This window comes from Zonotrichia albicollis, chromosome 6, assembly GCF_047830755.1.
Source record: "Zonotrichia albicollis isolate bZonAlb1 chromosome 6, bZonAlb1.hap1, whole genome shotgun sequence".
NCBI lineage: Eukaryota > Metazoa > Chordata > Aves > Passeriformes > Passerellidae > Zonotrichia > Zonotrichia albicollis.
The window spans coordinates 29,976,403-30,002,011 of NC_133824.1; the positions used below are offsets into that span (position 1 = coordinate 29,976,403).

Below are 25,609 nucleotides of genomic sequence, written 5' to 3' on the forward strand. Positions count from 1 at the left end.
TAAAAAGGCACTGAGTTTTTTTATGAGTGGACTACTATCCTATTGCTCTGGATACAGTTTTACATATGGAAATAATTTTGAACATTCAGTTGAACGGTTGGAGATTTCAAATAGACCTATTTTTCAAAATCTGAAGGAGTCTGTCTGATTGTTAAACATGTGCAAACACTAAAAGGTGAAGGTAATATTAACAGGACTATGCAATTAGCCTGAGTTATCAATCAAATAAAACATCTCTGCAGATTTATATAACAAGGAAGAGAAATAATAAATAATGTTTTTATTTATTAAATGTAATTATACATGTCTGCATTTATGGGATCACTGTGCAGTGAGAGTATCCATCTTATGTTGATCGGTATTTGAAGCTTTTGTTTTTGGAAATGTCTTTCAAGCACAGTATAATATGCATAGTCTCATTCCTCCAAAGTTTTCTGAGTACAATGATGGATATATATATATGAAGAAGCAATCATCTGAAGGATACAATTCTTATGACCTTGCACATACCTGTCATGCTCCTGTGGGTGTAGAAAAATTTTCCCTGCTGGAACCAGGGTTACTGTGGCTGTATGCCTGAAAGGAGCTTTTCCATCTGGGTTTTGGCATTTTAAGTTCATTGGTATCCAACCAAGACTTCTGCTACTCCTGATGAAAAGGTGGTCTGATAGAAGAAGAAGAAATGTTACTAGTAAAGCCCATGAAACACACAGCTGGTGAAAAGCAGTGCTGTGGCAGCAGTGATCATCAGCATCACCTGCCTGCCCACGCACAGCCCCATAGCCCTCAGCTGAGGTGCCCTCCCCAGCCTGGAGGAGGTGAAGGAAGGAAGCAATTAGAGCATCTTTTCCATCGTGGAGCCTGATTTTGTCAGGAATGAGGAAGAACTTCAGAGAGGTGGCCAAGAGCAGCAGCCTGCCACGGGGCATCCCAGCACATCCCACAGCATCCCATGGCTGCAGCAAGCCGGGGCAGGGATTGGTGAGTGATGTTCACAGCCTGAAGCATCCTGACTGCAGCTGTAAAAAACTCACACACACTCTTGAAGGAGACCTGGCTTTCAGACAGCTCAAGATAGACTTTCATACACCACCAGCTCTAGATGCACCATCAGCAAGGAATGATTTGGTCTCTGGCTACCATCTAGTTAAATTAGCACTTGGAGATGAAGAAAGGAGTGCCCTGCAACATCCTGGGAGTGATTTCATCTCAGCAGAATGCTTCTCTGAGCCAGGAATTCGGGAATACCTTAACAAGGCAAGGAATTGATCTTTGTCAGGAAAGGCTGCTGAGCTAGTAGATGACACAGAAACACATAGAGGAATTATTACTGGGTGATTGCAGGAAAAATGTGTGGATAGAGAGGAAGGTTTTTTCTGTGAGTTCCATAGATGACACACTTTTTTCAGGTTGGTGTGTAGAAATGGCTTTTTCAGCCATTGTAAAAGTAAATTGATTGTGCTAGGGGTATTTTAAATCTTGTCTGATCTTTGCAGGATGGTTTGTGGAATAGTATGTAGTGCAATTGCACTGGAATAGGTAATAATACCAGCACACTGTTGCACATGGTTCTCTTTGCTTCCTCATCACAGTTTTGCACCTAGCAAGAGAAAGACCACCTACTCTCTGAGACCAGGTGAAACACATTCCTTATTTCATGTAGAAAATCAGCAGCTGAATATCTGGGAGGAGGATACCTGCTTATTGATGATGATACAGTTTTCAAACACAAAAACTGAATGTGAATTTCAGGCTCTCTGCATTATTCTTCTGTGAGTTTATAACTGCTTTGGAATAAATATCAATCTAAAAAGAGGAGCAGTCAAGTCTGAGGATGTGTTGACTGCTCATGAAGATTCAAAAGTAAGTTCTCTGGCTCAGTGTTGTTGGATGACTGGTCTCTGTTTTGGGAAGGCAGCTACAATATTCTGCTATCTATGCTAAACCAAGCACCCAACACTAAAAGAAAAACCTTAAAAGCATTCACCCAGCACACATTTGACTCTACTCTTGTGGAATTGTTTGACTGGGGTAATCTACAGCAAGTGAAGGGCTGAATGTTCATACTATTGATATCACAAGCTGGAAAGATGTAGCTAGCAGCCGCCCATGCTGGCAGAGTCTGTTAGATGAAGAAGCCTAAAGGCTGAAGAAAGAAAGCTACTGAGAGAAAAGCAAGTTTAAAAAAAAAAAAAAAAGAAAAAGGTACAGAAGTAGACTCACCCTCTGGTCTCATGGACTCTTGGCTCATTAGGGAGTCCTGCTATTTTAGAGCTCCACAGCCACTTATGACAGGATGTGTTACACAGCTAAACTAGTGGAGTAATTTACAGCAGTGCTTCTTGAGATGGATGCATGCCACACATACCTACATCTGAATATAAGCGTGACTTTAAAGAGGCTGCAGAGGCACAAATGTTCCAGGAATGCAGGCAGCCTGCATCACCAGAGTGCTCCTGACAGAGAAATTTCTGTTTTCAAATTCTTACTCCTCAGCTGGGAGAAAGTGGGTATCATTCACATGACAGAGGAATCCCTGACTTATACCAATGTAACAACTTAGTGCCAAGTATCATACCATGTTGCTCTTTTTTATGGGAAGAGCTGTAAAATCAGAAGAAGAGACTATGAGGTCTGTTTTACATTAGATGGAGCTGCTGTTTGGAGAATCCCAGTAAAACTTCATTTCCCTGGGACTTCAGAGAAACTAGCACTGTACAGCCTACTCATGCAGTGGCACCTCAGAGGGCTAAACTGCATATTACACACACAAGAGCATGAGTTGGGAAACACTAAATTGAAGACAAGCTGACAAGTTGGCAATTTGCTGTGGTGGAAACCTCTCTGTATATGGAACCTCATTAAAAAGCAGCAGCTTTTTTTTTTTTTTTTCTGGTAAAGATATCATAATAGGTGTATTATTCTGTGTACAGAATAACAGAACCTCTGTCTTTTGTTTTATACATGCGTGACTGCTATTTTCTTTGTCTCTATAACTAGACCCTGGTACATCATGTTATAGTTGTCCCAGCTGCTATTTAAATACATTTCTTTTGTTTAAGATGTCACCGGAATTAATTAAAATGACAAATCCTCCTGAGAGCAGAAGAACTGGCAAGGCCTGATCCCCGGGTGCATTGTACCCTCCCTCTTGTCCTTGCTACCACCACTGGCTGTTGCTGGGGCTGTCAGGACTGACGCCTGGCTCCTGCCTTTCCTCGGGGAGCTGCCTGGTGGCATCTGCCTCTCCCCTAGAGCAAGCATAGGTCCTGATTACTGCAGCTTCTGGAAGCCACTGATTTTTTGGGTTTTTTTCAGGAACATTTTAGTAAATCCTTTTGTGAATCCTGTGTCTCTAAGAATTGATTTCCCCATGCCAGATAGGGAAAATCTGTCCAACATGTTAGAAAGTCATTGCATGGGAATCAGGAAGAAGGCGGTCAGATGGCAGAAACCATCTAATATTCTTTAAAAGAAAAAACCCAACCTAAGTTTTTTCTCCTATCTAAGAATCACAAATGGCTTTGCAAATAATGAATTCATTGGTTATCACTCAAGCAATGCTGCTTGTCAGTGGAAGTGTTGCCAGAGCTGATCCAGGAGCTGGCACCACCTTACACAATCTTTGGAGATAAATGCCTGCTACAATTTCCTCCATGTTTATGCAGAACCTAAGGAACAATGAGTTTCTGCCTTCTAGGGCATATGCTGAGGTGCCTAAGCTCATTCCTAACATGTGAGTATGGTGATCCACTTTGCTCATTACCCAGCTGAGAAGAAGGGTAAATTAACAGGGTGTAGAGCTGTATTAACATGGATAATACTGTTTCTAAAATCTGAATGAGTCTTTGCACGAGGTAGCTCTGAGGACATATCCTTCCACCAGCTGTCTGCAAATTTTGCAGCTTCTGTAAGGATTTTTCTCTTTTGAGAACGATTAAAATAGAAGGTAAATAGATTTTGTTGGTTGAATTTCAAGAAGAAGCACTAAAAAAAGAAAAAAGTCATCAATTTCTTGAGACACATATAAGAGGGGTGGAAGCAGCAATGGTTTTTAAGAACTCTGTAAAAAGATTTTAACATAACATGATATGTTAGAGGAAAGAATAGAGGATTCCAGTTGCATATTGGAAAAGTAATTTGTTGTGATGAAAGAGGCATAATTACCTTTCCATCTGTAAATAAGACCCTTTTTCTCTGTTCTCTTGAGGAAAAAAAAAAAATGGTTTGAGTGAGGTTCTTCCAGTTTCTGTCTTAACTTCTATTTTGTCTGGTTGTTTATAATGGTTATAGGAAGTCTCTGAAGTGCTATAGAAATAGAAGGATGCTGCTAAATGACAGGAAACCTGTTTATAAAAATAGAAATTGTCAAAAAGAATGATTTGTGGGGCTTTGCTTTAACCACTTATGCAGATGGAAATGTTTCTAGGAGTGTGAGGAAATAACCATGTGTCACAGCCACAGGAAATGCTGATTTATTTATTGGCTTGGTCAAAATAACCTTTTGCATATAGCTCTGAGCCAGAGACAGGTTTATGGAATGAGCCAGCAGGAAATTGTGTTGCTTAGAAGAAGGAACTCACATTTATCTTCTAATAATAAATAGGAAGAGGTCCCTGCAGCCACAAAAGCTGGAGAGACTTGTTTTATAGAAGATTAAGGCAAATATATTTAAAGGGAACAAAGGAAGTTTAGCACTTTCAGTCTTTATGTTTTTTTTTGGAGGACAGTTGTATGTTTTATTTTTCTCCAAAAGCAGCCCATATCTAAATCTTTGGATCCTAAAGATTTAGGTAACAATTTGTAGCCATTGGCTTATCTCATAGTTGTGGTTTACAAAAGCTCACATTACTATTTCTCTTTTTCTTGTGCAAGTGTAAATTGCAGTAAATCAATGTTTCTGAAGCAGAAAATCATCTCTTAAAAAGTGGTACTTTGGTTTTGTCCCATGGGAGTCCACAACAACAGATATTCTCCACAGCATTTTATTTTCAATGCTATGGGACCATATGGGTGGTTACTAGGGGGATTGACTGTAACTCTGATTAAGATTGATGGCATTTTGACAACTTCATAATGGTGCCCACCAGTGAATTTAATCTGTTCAAGGGACTGTAGTTATGTTGTAGACTAGACTCAGCAATTTCAGAGTGAAAGGTTTTGCAAGCATCTCACAGGCTGTGTAAATTGTCAGGGATTTATTCCTTTTAGGAATTCAGAGTCTTTTCTGCTCTGATGAGCAATCTGGAACCTCAGAGTAACAAAGCAAAAAGACAGTGAAATATATAAAATGTTAAGACATTTTTAACAGCAGAAGATTCATTCTGCAAAATAGTGAGATAATTGGCCCAAGTTTTACCAATTGTATTTGTGCTTTGTGGCACCCAGTTAGTTTGCACATTTGAAATTTTTTCCCACCAAAGGCTTATTTGGACCCCCTTTTTACTGTTCCTCTCTAGATAGAATCCTCTCCTTGCTACCTGTTGACTGTAAGGATCATCCGGATGAGAAATCTCCAGCGGGTGGATGCCTGTAAGTATCTCCATTCTTAGTGGTAACTCAAGAAACAGGCAAATTATATCTTTTATAATTTTGTAACAACCTTTTCTTAGTGTTTCTGAAATAGCCCAGTGTTTATGTAAACTAATTATTATAAACAAGGCCAGTCCTTGCTGCTGTTTCATTGTTCTCCCTGTGCTTTCTGACTGGTTTCAAGACTTGAATGCGCTTTTGGGAATAAATACTTTCTGTCAAAGAAAGGAGAGTTTCTGACAGAGGTAGATGAAAGACTCCATTCCATGTTTTTAAAAACAAGGGGTAATTCTGCTGATGGGTTGCAGCACCTTGGGAAATGTGGCTGGGAGGAGCAAACCTTTTCAACATCCTCAGTCTTGATTCTGACAAAGAGGAATTGAACAGGGAGAAACTTTTTATGATCATTACGAGCAGGCTAATGCCATCATTAATTACCCTGAGGACAGTTAAAAAAACATACTAACTGAGGGCTGGATGCTTGGTCCTTTCTAAGGCTTCTGCAGCAGACTTGCAGTTGAGCAAGAGTGTGAGTCATGTGGCAGGAAAGTGGTGGGAAGGAAGTAAGTTGGAAAGGAAAACACCACTGTTTTGTAAAAGAACATGGACTATCCACATATGTGCTGTGGAGAGGTGTCCCACACAAAATAGACAAGTTAACAGTTTGTTTTCTTTGAGTAAAAAATAGAGCTATGTGAAAGGATGCTGAAATTAGTTTTAGCGCGAGCTTGGCTTGAGTTTGAGCGTAACCCTCACGAGTCTCTTGATTCTCCTGTTTTGCTGTGAGCAGCACTGATTGACTCTATAATGTCTTGCACACAAAGAGTCAGCAAAGATTTTCTGAGGGAGAAAGATCTGGATTTACCATGCAGTACCACTCCTGTCTTACCTTGTGGTTGTCACATGTTTTTCTGGAAGATGTATCAGAGGGCTTGGCTGTGTCACAGCTCTGAGTGAGGCAGACAACAGCTGTATCCTGGGTCACATCACTGGGCTGCACGCTCTGCGCCTCCCTCCTGGTCCATGGCTGTGGCACACGTGTGGTGAAGCAAGAACACAAAAAGGTCTCATCAGGGACTCATCTCAGATCTTCTGTGTGTCAGGCAACAAGGCAAATAATGAGGTTGTAGAAACAGATTGTGCAAGCAGAACTGAGGCAACATTTTGCATTAAATACACAGCTGACTAGTTTGGCTGCATCTACTTATATAATTAAGGATTGCTTGATTAAGGATTGCTTGATATGCTTTGTATCTCAAAGTACAGTTAAGATATACAGGAATGATGAATCACATCAGCAGAATAAAGTGCTTGCCAGCCAAACAGCCATCTGTCATTGATCTGAAGTGATAAAGCCAAAGTCATATAGTAGTTACAAAAAATCACCTTTAACGCATTTTAAAATCAGTAGCATTACTTCTAGATTATCCAAATATATTCAAATAAATATTTTTGCAATTTCAAAATTCTTCAAAGCATTATTGTCTGCATGGAATTTCCTAGATTAAAATTAAAAAAAAAAACAGTTGAGGAAACAGAATAACTTGAAACAACTTTTACATCCAGAGGGACTGAAGAGTCTACAGTCCTTAGGTGTGAAAGTGAAATTATTGAGGAGGACATGGAAGCTCTTGCTACAAAACAGAAGAAGCAAAGAAGGCAAATAAGGAGTAATTTTTCACAAGGAGGCTAAGAAACAAGAATAGTGGGAAGGTAGAATTAAAGCAGATGTAATGACTCTAGACAAGTACAGTGAAATTGCTGTCAGAATCTCATTTTCAAAGCCAAACTAAGATATGAAATGTGAAGTCGAGCAAGACAGGCAGAAGGCCAGGGCCTACTCAATATTTTCCAAACAAACTTCTCCAGTGGAGGAATTATTTTTTTATTCAATAGGAATATGCTAATTTCTCAACAGCTTTTTTTAGAAAAAACAATTGACAGAATTCAACTTTGTTGTTGTTGTTTCTGCATTGTAATGTTAAAAAATTGAAAACTGATCGAGCTGTCTACTGACCTATCACAATTCATATATAATTTTTGAAGCAGTTCCAGATTTTTTTCCCTCTCACTTGGACAGGGAAGCAGCAAGGCTTCTTGAACACTTTCAACAGCATAAAATGCAGCCTCCAACCAGTTTGAGAGAGTCAGTAGCTGTAGAGTGACATGGGGCAAAACTTGGTGGAGAAGGAAGGAGAAGAAGAAGAGAAAAAATGCTTGTTGCAGACAGGCAAGATTTTGCTTTTCCCCACAGGTCAGTGTACAAGCTCCTGTTCCCTGCTCTGCCTGCAGAGTCCTTACCTGCTGCTGAAGGATCTTCTCCATTTACTGCTGCCATCACGTCTCTCTCAAAAGTCTCACATCACAGGACATAATTCTCAAAGATAGTTACCATTACATAATAGCTGATAATTTTTTTGTTGAGAACTGCATCAGGGAGGCTTTCAAGGTGCCGAAGTACCTTGCATAACCTCCAAGAAGAAACACAGTAAATGGCATTTTTGTCTGTAGCTGTTTGAGATATACCTTAATTTAGGTGAGAAAAAGGATGTAAAATCTTTCACTAACTTTCTGGTGACTTTTGGGAGAGAGACTTGGTCCCCCTTCTTCCTGTAGGTGGTGGTTAGTTAAATTCCAATGTCTAATTCAGTGAGCTCCTTTTGGAGAAAGCCTCTGCCATCACATACAGCAGGCGTAGTTCTGCAGCTCATTTCACAAATCCTCACAAAGGACATCACTGAGGGCAAGGCAGAGATGAAGAACTTTTACAGTTGTTCTTAAAAAGTGGAGGAAGGTTCCAACCCCTCTTATCAGAGAGCAGCATAGGGTGAGAGTGTATGTGTGCATGCACACATGAGCACAGGAAAGCTTGTTGGCTGAGAAACTGAGGTGGCTGACTAGAAGAAAAAATTCTCAGTGTTTTTTTTTAATGCACAATATCAGTGCTGTGTGTAACTCATACAAGGAAGAACAGAAGCCACCTCCTCTTCTAGGTCATCTTGTGGTCAGTGCTTTTTCCCTCTCAGAAGGGAATCCTGGAAAGTTACATTGCATCAGACTTTTCTATCTTTAAATAACTTATGCTTGTTTTTGGTGCCAGTTGCTGCAGTAACCTCTCCCGTGTCCTGTAGCTCTGCTGCCTTTGCCAATTAGCAACTGTTTTGCCTCTCCCCTGCCCAGTAAGCCAGGCTGATTGCTACGTGTCCTTGTGGCTGCCGACTGCAACGTGTGAAAGGTCACGCACGAAAACTGTGAGAAACTCTGACAATCCAGTGTGGAACGAAACCTTCTACTTCAGAATCCAGAGTCAGGTCAAGGTGAGGAACCAAAGTTGTCTGCTTGAAGCAGCCTGAAGATTTCATGTATGTATCTCCTGAACCATGCCCAGGAATTGTTTAAGAGATGGCACACAATCTGCTGCTCCAAGCATTTAACAGCAGAGATGACAGCATTCCTGTGCCTGTTCAATGGTGCTATGTAGGAGGGCCAGAAAGCAAGCTCAGTTTTGAAGTTTTAAGGAAACAAGAGACAGGTCAGTGCCAGATGGATATAGAATCTGGGAGTTACCCAAGCTGTTGTATAGGTATAGCCAATGTATTTCATTACAGCAATTAAAATGAACTAGACAAGAATTAATATGCAGTTCAAGTATGTTTTTCTAAAGGGGGATAATGTTTAATTTCTAAGCTTTTCTTCTCAAGCTTATCCTCGGCAATACTTTTTGCCTGGAGCTAATGATGTCCAGCCTGAGAAACAATAACAAATTCTTCTCCCTCTTTTTCCAGAATGTGCTGGAGCTCACGGTGTATGATGAGGATTTTGCTACTCCAGATGACCATCTCCTCTGTGCGCTCTTTGATACTGCTAAACTTCCACTTGAAAGAACAGTGATCCTGTGCTTCAAACCTAGCCCAAATGTGAGTGCAACTAAGCAACTAAAGCAACAGGGAAACTAGTGGAGAGTTACAGAACAGTCTCAAAATCTTTCTGAACCTGCCATGGATTACTTATCCCAGTAATGAGTGCATTAATTGCCATTCAAATTATAACCACAAAAATGTGATTAAAAAGTATAAATTTGAGAGTCTGAACTCTTCTTTGCAATATTTTTTAAATTATTAAAGACCATAGGACTGAAACAGTGCAGTAGGTAGGGGAGGGATCTAATTGCGAGCTACCTCTGAGCAACACCAAGGCTATACAGCTCTTGCAGGGTGAATAATCTGCATACTTTTTTTCACCATGTAATTCATAACCTGAGTAATTCCCATAATTCAGAAAGCCCTGCCCCTTTGCTTGTGTCTACTTTCACCCCAAAAGGTGAATTTGCCCCTGTGTGTATCCCACTATAAATGGATGACAATTCACTCTGTTTCTTAGTTTCCCATCTATAAAATGGGAAAAATAATCTTGATTCCCTTTGAGATCTAAGGATAAGATCAGCAAAATATCTCACATACAACTTCTTGCTACCAGGGAGAAATTCTGGTATCCAAACTAGGTCATTCACAATCAGCTTGTACACATCAACACTGCCTTACTTGGGGTTGCATAACAGGAATTCTGAATCACTCACCGTTCTCTGTTTATTATGGTAAAGTAATGGGTGTAAAGTATGTTTAATTTCCAAGATAATAGCCAGTACAGTAAGTCATGGCAGGACAGTGCCAGGAATAGTTGGAAGGAAAGGGTGGAATTCAGAAAATAAAGGAAGTTGCAAATTGGTTTTTTTTGCAGCAGCTTCGCACTAAGAAGTATAGGTTGTTTTGGTGATATTGTGAAGTCAGAAGGAGATGAGGAAGGAATCATTTGATCATCTGGCTGAATTTTTGATTCAGGCCACCCAGTCTGAATTATTTATCACAGGCTACTCATTGCAACCAATAACTTCAATATTGCCTATCAGACTTTGGTTTAGACTGAGGACAAAGCATTATGTAGCTACTTCATTTAATATCTTCTTCTTGCTTTCAGGCCACGGAGGAACTAGAAGTTGAATTCAAATTGGAGGTTGCGTAAGTGATAAAGAGATTATTTTAAAAATGCAAAAATCATTAATGATAAAACAAAAAAACAGTATTAGAAGTCATGCCTTGGGTATTCTGTAAAAAAGTTTCAGCCTTCTCCTACATTATTGCTGCAGTCCCCAACACCTGATGGATTAGCTTGTTCTGTAGCTTAGCTGCTCTCAACGATGCATCTACCAGTTACCCAGAGAGCTGTGTGGATGACCCATCCCTGGAAGTGTTCAAGGTCATGCTGGATGGAGCTTTGAGCAACCTGGTCTAGTGGAAGCTGTCCCTGCCCATGGCAGGGGATTGGAACTAGATGACTTTAAAGATCCTTTCCAACCCAAACTATTCTATGATTTATCTACCTGGGGATATTCCAGAAGGCTTTCTGAGTGTGTAAGCATTCCTGCCTATCAATTTTTCCTTGCCTGTTTCAGGTTATGTATTTGACACAGTTTTAGTGTTGAAACATCCTAGTTAGGTTTTCAGTGTATCTCCAATTCCTTCAGTTTTCCCTTGCAGCACTCTTTGAATCCTAGTAATTGTGTTTTCTTTCTGCCTAACACAATCACAATGGGATGGGAACTCTTGTAAGGATGTAAGGCTCCTTCTCCAGCGTGGTCAGCCTGCCACCCATGAATCACCCTTTTTGTCTCTGTGTTGCCACAAGGCATGGCAGAACTAAAGTGACTAGCTAAGGCCAGCTCTCATACTATTGGAGAGGCAAGGCCAGAAGTCAAGTTGCTCCACACCATGTTCTGACTTCACATCTCCTTCATTGACTTGAATGATCTGGAGGGCATTTGGGGTTTTTTCCCATGTAATTGGTGCTGGCTGCCCTGTGCCACTTTGAAACAGGCTCCCCAGGAAAGTGGTCACAGCACCAAGCCTGCCAGAGTTCAGGAAGAATTTGGACAATGCTCTCGGGCGCATGGTGTGATTCTTGGGATTCTCCTGTACAGGGGCAGGAGTTGGACTTAGTGTGGATCCTCATGGGTCCCTTGCAACTCAGAATATTTGCATGCCAGCAAATACATATCACTGTCTTCCCAACAAGGACGTGCTGGTGTATCAGCTGAAATACATTTATTTCACATGTTACAGTGAGAAAAATTTGACTGCCTAATAGGAGAATCCATTTTAGATGATCATGAGATTGCACTGTAAAAAAATAACCATGTTACACATTGCTCAGCTTTGGTACAGAGATGAGTCTCCTCAGAGCAGTGCTCAGCCCATGCAAGCAAGGAAAGGAGTTTGTTACATGCTTGCTGGGGTCCCCTCAGACTGTTGGTTTTTTTTAAGTGGGAAGAAAGGGCAATATCCTGGGTAAAGATGAATGGGATTTGTTTAACTTTAAAAAATCCATGTTTTTGTTTCTCAGATCTGGTCCTCATGAAATGATTGCTAGCAATGGAGTGCTGGTGGTACGTGTCTTTCCCACGATATTTTCTATAAGTGATTCCTTAATGTAAAGGGAAAGGGAGGCTGGGGATTAAAGAAGATACATTAGATACATTCAGAATGGGACATTTTATTTACCTGTTCATTGGAGATATCCCATTTGTCCTCTACTTCCCTATTTCTAATTTTTCCTGTACTTCATCACACCACACACACACACACAAACACACACACAGAGACAGAATTTTTCTCTGGTACTAGTACTTCAAAAAGTGTACTACTGTCTATCAGAACACAATGAGAAAAAGGCTGTGAAGTCACTTATTGATAATCTACCCAGACCTTTCCTTCCCTTGGGTAAGTTCTGTATTAAATACTGACTTGTCAAAACACAGTATGTTGAAGAAGAGTGAGCACCATAAAAAAAATCAACCCCCGAAATGCTAAAAGCAATGCTTCTTCAGAAAACCCTTCCTACTACTGACTCTTGATCTCTCCATGGCATATCTTTATTTATTTCCTAGTTTAACCCTTTGTATTTATGCTACTATCATGAAAACAGTCCTGCTTTTCCTTCTTTGTATATTCCTCTCACTGTGCTCAGTCTTAAGTCATTGTCACACATGTGATTCCTGCAACTCCCTCCAAAGCTTTTCCTTTTCTTTAGTCAGCAGCTAATGGGAAAAAGCCCGGAGATGCCAGGGAGTTCAGGACTCCAGGTGACTCCAAGCTGAGGGGTCCACAGCTCCCTGTAATGAGGATGGGATGTGATGATCTTTCTCACAAAATCCCACATTCTGTCTTTCACAGTGTCGTGAACTTTGCTGCTTGGAAGTTGAAGTGGCAGAGAAGACGAAGCAAAAATCAAGTAAGGTTATTGCTTTGTCATCTGTTTACCAGTAATTGCATGCTTACTTATGAGAAGATGCCCCTTCCATCTAATGTGTTAGTGAAATAAATAGTGCTTAGAGTATTTAGTAGAGTTAATGTCAGGAAAACACATTAGGTTGTTAGAAACTCCAATGACCTCATCTAGATATATGTTAACAAGGCCTATTAAATGCACAATAAAGTTGAAATCCCAGTTCTATATCACAGCAGGAATATTCAGAGTCCCCTTTCTGTCAGAAAAGTATCCACTTTGCTCTTTTCCCTGTAGTGCCAGCATTTGCCCTGGGCAAAGCTATGCCACCCTCACCCCACTTTTAATCAAGCTAGCACATTTTTCTGCTTAATCATATTAATCTTTGTTTTGCTACTTTAGAGAAAGAGCTTTCCCTGACTGTGAAGGGCTCCTTTGAGGGGACGCAGGATATCGTGCTGGGCCCCAATGGAGTGGTCAGCCCAGCGTGTCCCACCGAGTTCCACTACATCAAGTACGCGGAGCCAACGCTGGATGTCATGCTGCCAAAGAAGAGGCGCTACCACCCTGTATGTTGGAGTGGGCTCAGGGGTGGAGAGATTTTGAGTGGCTCTCAAGAAAGTGGGAGGAAGGAGAGAGGGTAAACCCGTTCCTGGTTGTATCCTAAAGCATGTTGTTTTCCCAGTGGTCCTGTAGGTACAGCACAGAGACCGGCTCTCCAGTCGTGATGCTGAACTCGCTGCCCATGGGAAGGAAAACGACCATTGCAGAGGTAGGCATCACTTCCAGGTGTTGGTAATAAAGGGTCACTCCAATAGAAATTCCTCATAAGGTTGTCCCAGATGGCCACTAAGACTGTCAGAAACATTCTGCTTTTCTATTAGACTTTGAGAAAACAGGAGCTTTGTTTCTCCAGATGTTTTCTCCACAGAGACAGGTTGTCCCTGTATTTTTGTGCCAGTGGTGGAGACAGAGACCTAAAAGGATGTAAGAAAATACCATACTTCCTTCAGAACATCTCCCCCTCTTTACCCAAAGACTTGCTGACTCCCCCTTTGCTTAGGATCCAAACTGAAAGTTGCTCCTTGGGCACAAAATAGGAAAACATCAATAAACCTGCCCTTAGTCAACCATATATTTAAGAGGACAATATATTGAAAGATGCTGAAAATATTAGTCATGGGGTATGTATTTTAAATAATATAGTGAGCATATTGATTTAAAAGAGCCATTAAGATATCCTCTCAGAACAGGGCACATTTTATAACTTAATATGAAGATTGGAATAATGATTTTTAACAGAGGATAAAGTGTGGGCAGAAGCAAATGCAGACTTTGCAGTGTCTTCACTGTGAGACTATGTCTGGGATATCAAAGATGTACTGTGTACTAGAGCATAAAGAATGGAAAAGGCACAAAAAATGGTAATTCAGAATGCTGCAGGAAGCTTATGAGTTGTACAGGAAATGGGACCTACTGTGTGAGGCACAGAAACCTCTTATACCAGGATGCTTAATGGTTTCTTCAGCCTGGGAGGATTTAGGATCTGTAGGTAGGGGTGTTCCACTAATGATAAGTGAATGCTTTTGGAAATATATGCCAGGATCTCAGACATTGAAGTTTGCGGTTGCCAGACATTGCTGGGTTATAAATCAAACTCTGACCCCAAGACAGAAAGGGAAAATAGAAACTTTAAAATTTAAAAATTACACATTCTTGCTTTCCAGGAGAAAAGATTTGACTTGAATGTGACAGCAAAACCTTGGTAAGATATTTTCTTTTATTCCGTTATACTTGGTTCATTGATTTTCATATTGTTTTAGCCACATGGAAATGACACAAGCAAGCATTCTCAGTCTGAAAACTAGAATGTGCTTATAATAAAATGTAAAATACATGCATAATATATAATGCATAATTAGCCTTAGGAAGATTTTACTTTAATCCGTTGATAAAGCATTAAATAAACATGTGTTTATTTCATATTATCCCTTTCATTCTGACCACAGAATATTTTCTTTGGTCAGTGTCAGTCTCTGAAATTCACAAAAAAGAACAAAGCTAGCTGACAATGACAAAAAAAGAATAGTCAGATGTAAACATTTTGTTTAATCAGGAATTAAGAATTATTTTTTTGCTTTACTGTCAATACTCAGTGGTGATGAACCTTGTATTCTGTTAAATCCAGTTATACTATATATTGAGTAGAAACTAAGGTAAACAAGTTAACTTGTGGTTTGACGTCTGTAGACATGCTCCTTAATACTCATCAGTAAACATGGAGATACTTCAGGTTATCCGTAGCTATGTGGAACACATAGAACTGGACAAACTGGTATTTTTGTGTGTGTCTGACTAAGAAGTTAAAGGAAAAGAATAATTTTGAATTCAAACAGAGTTTTCTGTCATTAATTTCAAAACAGCAAGTGGTCAATGATAACAGGAAAATCAGTGTTATACCACAACAGGAAAAACAACTTCTGCTTATTTATTTTATTTTCAGAGAACTTTAGAAACAGTTTGTTTGGATCTTGATTTACAGTAGAAACTGGCTTTTGCCGCTCTGCCTAACTCAATTCCCATTGTGTGAATTCACTTACAAATAAGGTTATATTAGTTTATACAGACTTGATTTAATCCAAATTTGGTGGTAGAGAAAGCTCATAATTAAATTCCTTTACTAGTTTCATAGAAATTATGGACCCCGTAGAAGAAGGAGGTTCTGTCACTGGAAGAAAAAGCAAAACCCCTGTCATCTGGCAATGCAGCTCTGACCTGACCATGACCATCTCTTGCCTATTGACGTCTTGTAGGAGCAGGGCAGGAAGAACCAGGAGGGAGATTAGTGAGCAGAAGAGCAAAAATGCCCAGGGAAATAAACTACAATTGTGGGGCCTTAAGCAACGGCTTATTCAATTTCAAAATAGACTCCAGTGAAATCTTCCTCTAAGGTTGATATTCCATATCCACCTTACAATTTGTGAGTGAAGGCTGATGTGGAATAGAGCTTCCAGCGCTGAGCCCTGAAACAGCCTGTGCACGTGTAGGCGCAGCAGAGCAGCAGGGGTGAATCCTGCCCAGTGGTCCGTTCTCTGCCCATCCCGGCGCCGGTGTCACCCAGGTGTCCCCAGCCAGCTGGGCTCCCCGGCCACCCTCCCCAGCCGTGCTCACCGCTAGAGGGGGGTGCCTTCCCACTCCAGTTCCTCAGAAGGAGAATTTTCATTCACACTGAATATGCCAGCCTTTGGAAAATGAGTGTTATTTTCAGATTTTGAATGAGAAAATAACCTGTGAAATGGGAATCAATACTTTCACTTTTTACCATTTCCATGGATTTTCTAGACTAGTAAATCTTCTGGTTGTACAATATTTATTTAATTTTTTTTATTTGTAAACACTGTACATTGTTTCTTCCAGTTAGCAATAATTAGGAATGACGGCACTAGTTAGTCTTGACATGAGTCTCATACTTTTAAAAATAGTACTATTATTCTCTTTTGCTCCTGTTATGGTGCATTATCCTGTTTGAAGGGAAGGGTGCTGTAGATTATCTTTGATCAACGTCCTAAGATTGATATGGGTGTGTTAATATTTAATATATGTGTCTGTTTTTATCTTAGCAACTGTACATGCCACCAAGACCTGGACATGCGCTTTGGGTTTAACTTATGTTCTGAAGAGATGGCTTTCCTGGGGAAAAGAAAGAGATATGTAGCAAGTGCTCTCAAAAATGTTTTTCACCTACCACACGATCTGCAGGATCAAGAAGTACGTGTTTGCTGAGTGGATAGAACTTGAATCTCTAGTGTTTTCATGTACTCCTGTAGATGAGTGGTCAGCAAAACAGGCCACACCTATCTGTTGTGCAGGTACCAACTGGTCCATGTGTCTTAAGTACATTTGCTTGTGCTGCTAAGGTTTGTTATTGAAAACACCAGTTGCAGTCACCATCCTTCATTACTATCAGTTTGGAATTTTTCATAGTTGAAGTGTGTTCATTCCTGCCAGGCTGAGCTGTCACTGCCTTGGTTCAGAACTACTGAATACATTCCACAGCAAAGATTTTTTTTCCCCTTATTCCAGTTTCACTACTTTGTGAGCGTTTAGGACAAACATCTTTGAGTGCTTCTTGTATCTTCTGTTTCTTGCAGTTTTGAAATTCCTTAAAATAATGTAATTTATTTTAAAATAACTTCAAGATACTGAATAATAACAGTATTGCTGAGGGTAACTTAACAGTAGCTGTGAACTGAGTATTTCTTCATGGGATTGGCAGGCAGATTTTCATATGGAAGTAGTCAGTGTGTGAAATAAGTAGTGGAGTGAGTGATGCATAGATAATACATTGTTACTTCCACAGAAGGTTTATTCTTGTTCGTCTGTGCCTAAATTGCCTTAGAGATGGGCAAGAGTCCAAGTTTGGGTTAATCTCTGAACCCATGTATACCCAAAGGGAAATAAGTGGCAGCAGCAGTTGTTGCTGGGTTTTGGAGTCCTTCCTTCTGAAAAGGGGCCTGAGCTCTGAGATCAGTGTCCCATCCTCCCTCTGCCCTACAGGTGCCCATCGTGGCTATCATCACGACAGGAGGAGGACTGAAGTCAATGACAGGGTTGTATGGCAGCCTCATGGGACTCAAGAAGTTAAACCTCCTGGACTGCATAACATACATCAGTGGGCTGTCCGGCACCACGTGGTAAGCCAGCTCGAGCAGGAGGCCTGACCAGGCTTTCTGAGGGTCACACTGATGCAGAGAGAAACTCCTAAAAGCAAACAAGATTAGGAGATTTTCTTCAAACATGATATAAACAAGTTTCTCAGTAACAGGCCATTAAGTACTAGGTTGATTTAGTGCACGCTTTTTCTGTAAGGAGCTCTTTACTGTGGTTATCAACTCCACATGTGCAGCAGTTAAATGTGCATATGACAATTACACTCATCAAGATGCTTTCCAGTAGTTACTGTGGATGCAACAGTGGATGCCCATAGCATCATGCTTCTTCCTTTCTGCACTGAATCCCAGCTGTTGGGGTCCTGTTAGCTTCTGATACTGACTGTGATTTCTAGCTGGAAAAAACTGCTGGATAGTGCACACTGACCCCTGCAACCTGCCAGTTTGTGTTTCCCTGGGCAGTGTCATTCCCTGCTCACAGGACCTACAGCTCCCTAATGTCTGATTGTTCTATGCAGAGGAGGTTGGTAAAATAGAGGTTGATGTTAAAATAAAGCATAGTGATATCATAAGATTAACAGTAAGTGAATCAAGGCAGGAGATAGCAGTTAATATGAAAGAATTTAAGGTTCTGAAAATCAAGCAAAGAAAATTTATTATAATTTTCTGCCTAAACTGTGCTTCACAAATATATGTTCACACCTGGCAGTTTTATCCCTTAAGCTTCTGCCTGTTCTGCTTAAAAAAGAAAAGTTAAGAACATAAAACTCCCACCTCTTTTTCAGTACCATTTTTAAAAACAGTCATAGAAACTCTGAAGCGTTCATTCTGCTGGATGGAGCAGCTAAACCAGAGTATGTGTGAGCAGAAGGGAATCCATAATGTAAACCTCTCTTCTGAAAGCACAAAATGTCCAGTCTTCTTTTGCTCCTTTTAATTTTTGCTGTCTGCATTTTCTTTCTCCAGGACCATGGCCAACTTATATAGAGATGCCTACTGGTCACAGAAGGACCTGGACTCACATATTGGTGAAGCCCAAAAACAAGCAACAAAATGCAAGATGGGCTGTTTCTCTATGGATCGCATGAAGTACTACAACAAGCAGCTTTGCCAACGGAAAGAAGAGGGATACAGGACATCATTTATAGATCTTTGGGGTCTCATGATTGAGTACTTACTAAATGATGGGGTATGATGGCTATTCCATTTCTTAAAGAACCATGTTTTTTTCCCTTAGTGGATGGAGAGGAAACTAGTCCATCATTTCACAGAATGTCCCTCAAAAGAGAGGAGAATTCTCTGTGTTAACAAAATAGCACATTATGTAGTAGTTTTGGTTCGCCCAGTCATAGATGTGTGCAGAAATAGTTGTCTCCCTCCTCATCTTTTTGTGAATCCATGCACAAAGGCAGGCTGGAGCCTGGGAGCCTGGTCTGTGGTGGTTGGTGGGGGTACCTGCAGTGCTCTGTGTGGTGGGGCTGCCAGGGCGTGTCCTGCATGCTGGGAGTGGAGCCGCCCGCCTCCTCCCGCACAGGGGCCAGGGAATTCACCATGTGCTCCTCTCATGTGAACACTTTCTCTTCAAAACCAGAAAGACCCCCACAAGCTCTCAGATCAGCAAGAAGCACTGTGTGATGGCCAGAACCCACTGCCCATCTATGTGTCCGTCTGCGTCCGGGATAGTTACAGCACTAATGATTTCAAAGGTAAGGATGTTGTTCAGATCCTCTCAGGCTAAAATTGGCAGCTGAATTCCTGTCATCACTCTTCTCTTCTTGGTAACACTTGGAGAAAACAATCCTTATGTGTTAGTTGCTATTTGGAGAAATAACCATCGCCTCCATACCTTACAATTTTAATACAAGGGTTTTGGAGAGCAGCATTTCCCTGTCTCAACATACGCAGTAGAAATTCTTCCAGAAAGGCTGTTTTGAGAAATATTGGAATTATCCAATAATTGCTTTTTCTCAACAGCCAGTTAATGTTTCAGTATGAAGAAGACCACATGGTTATGGGTAGAGTTTGGGAAGGCTCCCAACTGAATGTGTTGATTTTCTTATTGTTTTGTTTGTTTGTGTTTCTTTCCTATGGAGGATCAGAAGGAAGATAAGGGGAAAATAAAAATTCAGATACAGTTTTTTATTGTTGAGGCAAGAAAATGAACCATTTCTGAAATGAAAATGAAATTACAGTCCATGACATTTCTGTCTCAGGTTTCACTCATGCTGCAGTTATATCAAACAACTGCACTTCACTTGGAGAGGATATCCAAGAAAGTCAAGAATTTCTGTTTCTATTAGTATCACACAGAGAGAGTATAATTGGTCTCTTACAGAAAAAATAATTTCTGAGGAGCTGAGTACATAAATATCTTTGTACATTAGCAATTATTTAGGGAAGATAAATTAACTGTATTGGTGAAGTACTGGTCACCTGGACATGGTGTATGGAAGGGCAGAGGAAAACTGCCTAGGTGCTGGAAAACCCTGGACTGGTGTGTGCACATGTGATGTGCAAGTTCTGGAGCCTTGCCATGCCCCCAGTGTGCCACTTGTGCCACCAGCAGCACCACCATGACCAGCACAACTGCTCCTGCCTCCTCATCACCACCATGCCCAAGCTCAGACGCTCCCTGCAGATCTGTGAAAGTGAGGCTTTGCAAAGGCAACATATTAAACACAACTCAGACCAATGTATGCTCAAGCTTCCCCTCTCTCCACACCCGTCTGGGAGCCCTCTAAATGTCCTGTTGTGGCTGTATTTATTGCAGAGTGGGTGGAGTTCACTCCCTACGAGGTGGGGCTGCTGAAGTACGGTGCGTTTGTTCGCACGGAGCACTTCGGAAGCGAGTTCTTCATGGGCCGCATGTTAAAAAAGGTCCCCGAGTCCCGCATCTGCTACCTTCAAGGTGAGGTATAGTGTTGTCCTGGCATAGAGACACTTTGGAGGGGTGCAATGCTGTTAACCAGCAGGTAGATAGTTCTGTCCTAACATGCTGGACACTGCCTGCAGGGGAATGGGAGTGGTAGTTTATCCAAAAGAATACAGTAAAAAAACACACATCTTTTTTTAGTTTCTTGTCACTGTCTTGGTAGATGAGTTGTCTGTGTCTTAGAGATGGAATAGATGAAGATCCTTAATTCTTTCATTGTAAGTAATAACTCCTGCTTTTTTGGTTATTCTTCTGATTCCTCTCTGAATGCACTCCAACTTAAGTCCAATTGTGATAGTCAGATTTAAATTTACAATGACAGGTGGTATGGTGGCACTCTGTTTTGTCAGAGCCACCAGTGCCCTTGTGGCAAGGCAGAGAAGGGTAATCCTGGATTACCTGGAGAAAAGAGTGCACAATGGAGCTGGAGCGTCCTGCATGTGTAAGCCTTTACAAACTTTACAAACTGTGGTGTGAGATCTTGTCTTACAAACAAACATCTGAAAAGGCAGTTCATCCTTTTGAGAAACAATTCAGTGTTGAAAGAGTTACTGATCAGAGTAAGTGCAGAAAAAGACAAGATGGAGAAAGGAAGATGGGGATGGAAATTATGTGTTTGGGGTGTATGTATTATCTGAATTCTTTGTTTTGTCTCTTGAGCAAGTGTGTCTTTTTTTCTCCTTTACTTGCTTCACATTCTTTGCTTTCCTTACCATGTGGCAGAGCCATACAGGAGGTTAAGCAAAAAGTTGATGGTAGCATGACATGAATCAATGACACAGAAAGAGGAATTTAATAGCAAAGAAGTTTAGAAATATTTGCATTAAGCCCATTAAAAATTAAGCCAGACAGTCAAAATAGACGGAAAAGGGCATTTTCTTGTTAAAATATGTCCTTGTGTTCACTAATTCCTTTCACAGGTATGTGGAGCAGTATATTTTCTGTGAACCTTTTACAAATATGGGGACTGTCCCACAGTTCAGAGGACTTCTGGAAGAGATGGACAGAAGACAGAATAGATGAAGTTGGTGAGAAATTACTAAGCCTTTCATTTATGGTCATTTATTTTCCTGTGTGGCTTTTGGCATCATCTTGTTGCCTTTGCTGAGGCTGGCATCATAGGATCTATGAGATAGTGACTTCTCCTCACACTGAATAGAGTAAGAGGAAGAGGGTAGTCAGGGGAAAAGGGAAAAGCTGCTGTAATTACAACATTTACTAAAGCTCTACTGGTTCCTTCAGAGGAAGTTTTAGAGGGGTGAGACACTTCTCAGGAAGCGTTCCGGCATTACAGCTCTCACTTAACCATACAGAACCAAGAACTAACAGCAGAGAATATGGTACTTTTTACTGATGAAAATAAACCTTAATATCAACTGGTTAATCAATTCCCTGGGTTTTTATTTTTTTACTCAGTACAGTAATTACTACATTGTATTCATACTGACACAAAGATAAATGAGGCCCAGAGGGTATTTTCTGAAGCAATACAGAAACTGTGATTTTATTGCTAAATCTCTTGATATGATAGTAACTATAATTACAGACATCCTGAAAACTGCAGAAATACAATGTGCAATCGTGGAAACCACCAAGTCTCTCCTGCTCCACTGTCAGCCTCTCAGGCTGGCAAAGCACATTGTCATTTCTGGAAACCACACCTTGTGCCATATTTCTGCTTTTCACCCATATGCCATCTACCCACCCCCTAAAGCACCCATAGTTTCTGAATATGAATGTATGCCTCAGGTTCTCCTGGAGTGCTCTCACTGTGCTGATTAAGCATATGCTCATGGAGCCATGAGTGATTATTGGGTTGCAGCTGTCACTGCTGCAATGAACCCCGTGGTTGCTGTTGTTGCCCATCCAGCTGAGCAGTAGCGTATTCATCAGCCCCATTTTCTCAACGCTTGCGTCTGTTTCATGTTATCTTCCTGTGATGATATTTAAGTTCTGACAGAACGTTTTCTGAATTGCCTAATTTCCTTAAGATGTCCTTTTTCCAACACTAAAGATTGCTTCTGATGAACTGTCTTCAGCCCAAAGCTTAAGACCATCAGCAGAGCTTTGTCCAGCAGCCATTCCTTTCCCTCCATTCCAGCAGAGTTTGTGTGCGTTTAGGGAATCATCCCAGAAGAGCCCCTGAGAACTCCTTTGTGCCAGGGCAGCCAGAAAGGAGCATAAGTTACCGAGCAGTTCACCAGGTTTTCCCCCCTGCTCTAGATGAAGACCCGGTGCTGCCCACAAGACCCCACGAGCTGAGGACACGCATGTACACCCCGCCCGGCCCCCTGTCCAGCGCCCTGCGGGGCGCGCTGACCGACCGCTTCTCCGTGGCCCAGCACCACAACTTCCTCAAGGGCTACCAGCTGCACAACAACTACATGGACAACGAGCACTTCTGTCGGTGGAAAGGTGATGGCCACTAATGTCTAACTGGCATCCTTTTCAGGAGGTGTTGGGGTGGGGACTTTAGGAAAGAAGCCTGTCAGACTTGGCAGGGGATAAAAATCCTCCCAAGAGAACATTTATTATCTGAATAGAGAGAAGACACTAAGACTTCAGTGTTGTCAGATACTGAAGACTTAATGTTTGTGTTAGTTTGCTTCAGCTGAGACCTCTGCAGTCCAGACTGAGAAGGTAGACTTGAAGGTGACAGAACCAAATTTTAAGTGGCAGAGAGCAGAGCGAACATAGGAGAAAACTTAATTTGGCAAGATTATACTTCTAACTTCAGATGCAACTGAAATATCCAAGAAAGTATCGCCTGTAACAGAAAATTGGAAATGAATGGGGCTTTCTAGTCCAAAGAAGAGGAGACTGAGTGGGAAGAGTAAGTCCAAATGTATAAAGGATTTAAAATACTTTGTTCTGCAAAGCAATAGCAGATAGAAGATAAAAAAATGACTGAAATGAAGCAAGGCAGATTTAAGTTAATTATTAGATGTAGCTAATTGGCATTAATAGGTGTGCGATGTTAATGCAGTATATTGCCTTGAAACTCAACACTGATTTTTCATAACTGGAACTTTGGTGTTTTGCAGTCCTTCTCATGCCTGTTTGATGATCTAGTAGTACAGCAATTAAATTATACCAGGCCTCTGGAATGGTCAGTTGCCCCTTACGTTTCTTTTTCCAGTCAAAATAGCCACAGATATATTCTTATTCATAAAATATTTTCCTTTTAGACACTGTGTTAGACTCACGTCCCAACCAGCTGATGCAAAGTCCTGATCAGCTGGGCATGATAGATGCTGGATTTTTCATCAATACCAGCAGTGCACCGCTTTTAAGGCCACAGAGGGAGGTGGATGTCATCATCTATCTAAGTTATACTACTGGATCACATACATCGGTGAGAATGTTCTTGTTACCATGTGTTGTGTCTCCTGTTACTTGTAAATGCCCAGCCTGTAGCATCCAGAACTGCTGGTTTTATTAGCTGTTTGTTTACAACACCTGCATTCCTCTATATGTTTCACTGTAGTGATTAATACTGTTCCTATTTCTTCCTGCCATTCCTGGACTCTTTCTTGCTGGTTTATGAACCTGTTGAATTATTCAAGGAGGTGTCAGCATGGTCTTTTCTAGAATAATGGGAGAAGCCCCTTCTGCTTTATACTGAATCAAGCAGACTTCCAGACCATGCACAGGAATATTCATAAAGATTAGGAAGTTATTTCTTTTGACTTAAGTAAGAATATAAAAAGAGTTAATTGAATATTAGCAGGAGATCCTTTCTGGACTGACAAATAAGACACTACAAGTAAAATTCAGTGATGAGCATCTTCCTGCAGAAAACCCATTTTGTGGTGATAAAGGTAATTAGCTGGCAGAAAAAAAAGTTTGGATCTTTTACCCATCTATATGTTGGATGAGATAGATGTAATGAAGTTTTATTTCAGCCTCATTCATTGTGTAGATAAACTTATAAAAAAAGGCTGCTACAATTTTAAGTACTTTAGTAGAAACCTTTTTTTGTACTTGATAGTGTTTGCTATTAGATGGTGCAGAGTAAATAATACAGTGCATATTTTTACATGATATTTGATTAAACATTTCAAGGAAAATATATAGCATAGCCTAATACTTCAGATTTTCTCAGTAAAATATTAATCTCAGTTAACACTGCACCATTATGACTGCACAGGCAGAGATAAAATTGCACATTCAAACTTAACTTTCTTATCTCCTGGCTTCCAAGCATATAAGATACCTTAAGCATTTTCTTGCTGGGATTTCCTTCTTTAGTTAATTCTATACAATGCATTAACACCAGCTCTTTCATTTGCTAAAACTAATGCTTTACCCTAAACTTCTGCAAATTGTTTCAATTTTTTTAAAAAAGCTGTGCCCTGGGTGAATTCTTTAATTCTGAAATTGTGTTTGTTTAGAGCTTATGATTAGCAATGTAGTCACTATGTGTGGCAATTATATATAGAGTAACCCTTGATAAAGACAGAACTCGCCCTATGGGTCTGAGTCACTAAACCGTAATAGTAGATGACAATTTGGGGTCTTTGCACAGTGAAGTTGATTTCCAGTGCTGACCGTTTTTGTGATCTTCCAGTCTCTAGATAAGGCATGTAAATACTACTCAGAGCAGAAAATCCCATTCCCAACAATTTCTTTGACTGATGAAGATAAGAAAAATCTGAAGGAGTGCTACATCTTCCAAGATTCAGATTTGCCAGGATGTCCAATTGTGATTTTTCTTCCCCTTGTGAATGACACCTTCCAAGAGTACAAAGCACCTGGTAAGTTACAGTAGTAGCAAAGCATTAAACAAAAGACACCACTGCTTCCCTGACTCAGATAGAGACTTCTTCTTTGCTGCTGGCTGTCTTTGTTCACTGGGTTCATGGGGGAGCTCTTTAGCTAATTGAACTTGTTTTCCCATCCTGGTCAAAGCTATTATGTTCACTCATGTCTTCATTGTGGCCTTAAGAGAACCAGCACAGCCTGTGTCTGCTGGATGGTGTCTACCTTCACCTCTCTCCCATTTGTTACTTGAAGTGGTCCTACCCAATTACAAAAGTTTTTTTCCTATGAAAGGTATATCTCTCTCAGATTATTTCCCACTGCATATATTGTCTATTGTTCAGGTTTTAATTCTTCACTTGAGGAACCATAGTGATACATATAAGAGATGGGGGAGAAAGCCTGGCTTTCAGGCTGAACTCCAGTAATGTTAAGA

General features: G+C 40.7%; 1 protein-coding gene and 1 long non-coding RNA gene across 2 annotated transcripts in view; one reads left to right on the top strand and one right to left on the bottom strand.

Moving 5' to 3' along the window:
* LOC113459406 (uncharacterized) overlaps positions 1-25,609 on the bottom strand; it is a 56,981-nt gene that overhangs the window by 11,942 nt on the left and 19,430 nt on the right. Inside the window, exons 2-3 of the long non-coding RNA XR_003380586.2 lie at positions 6,422-6,559; positions 511-664 (exon numbers count right to left, since the gene is read on the bottom strand). This is a non-coding gene — a long non-coding RNA (uncharacterized LOC113459406). The remainder of the gene's footprint in view (positions 1-510; positions 665-6,421; positions 6,560-25,609) is intronic.
* Positions 1-25,609, top strand: part of LOC102062047 (cytosolic phospholipase A2 epsilon) — a 31,455-nt gene that overhangs the window by 4,864 nt on the left and 982 nt on the right. The window contains exons 3-20 of the mRNA XM_005480210.3: positions 5,460-5,532; positions 8,713-8,849; positions 9,318-9,449; positions 10,507-10,547; positions 11,929-11,971; positions 12,759-12,816; positions 13,213-13,379; positions 13,496-13,582; positions 14,538-14,575; positions 16,431-16,578; positions 17,368-17,504; positions 18,447-18,669; positions 19,072-19,186; positions 20,251-20,388; positions 21,333-21,440; positions 22,636-22,827; positions 23,601-23,767; positions 24,983-25,169. Coding sequence (XP_005480267.3) covers positions 5,460-5,532; positions 8,713-8,849; positions 9,318-9,449; positions 10,507-10,547; positions 11,929-11,971; positions 12,759-12,816; positions 13,213-13,379; positions 13,496-13,582; positions 14,538-14,575; positions 16,431-16,578; positions 17,368-17,504; positions 18,447-18,669; positions 19,072-19,186; positions 20,251-20,388; positions 21,333-21,440; positions 22,636-22,827; positions 23,601-23,767; positions 24,983-25,169 — 2,191 coding nt within the window. The remainder of the gene's footprint in view (positions 1-5,459; positions 5,533-8,712; positions 8,850-9,317; positions 9,450-10,506; positions 10,548-11,928; positions 11,972-12,758; positions 12,817-13,212; positions 13,380-13,495; positions 13,583-14,537; positions 14,576-16,430; positions 16,579-17,367; positions 17,505-18,446; positions 18,670-19,071; positions 19,187-20,250; positions 20,389-21,332; positions 21,441-22,635; positions 22,828-23,600; positions 23,768-24,982; positions 25,170-25,609) is intronic.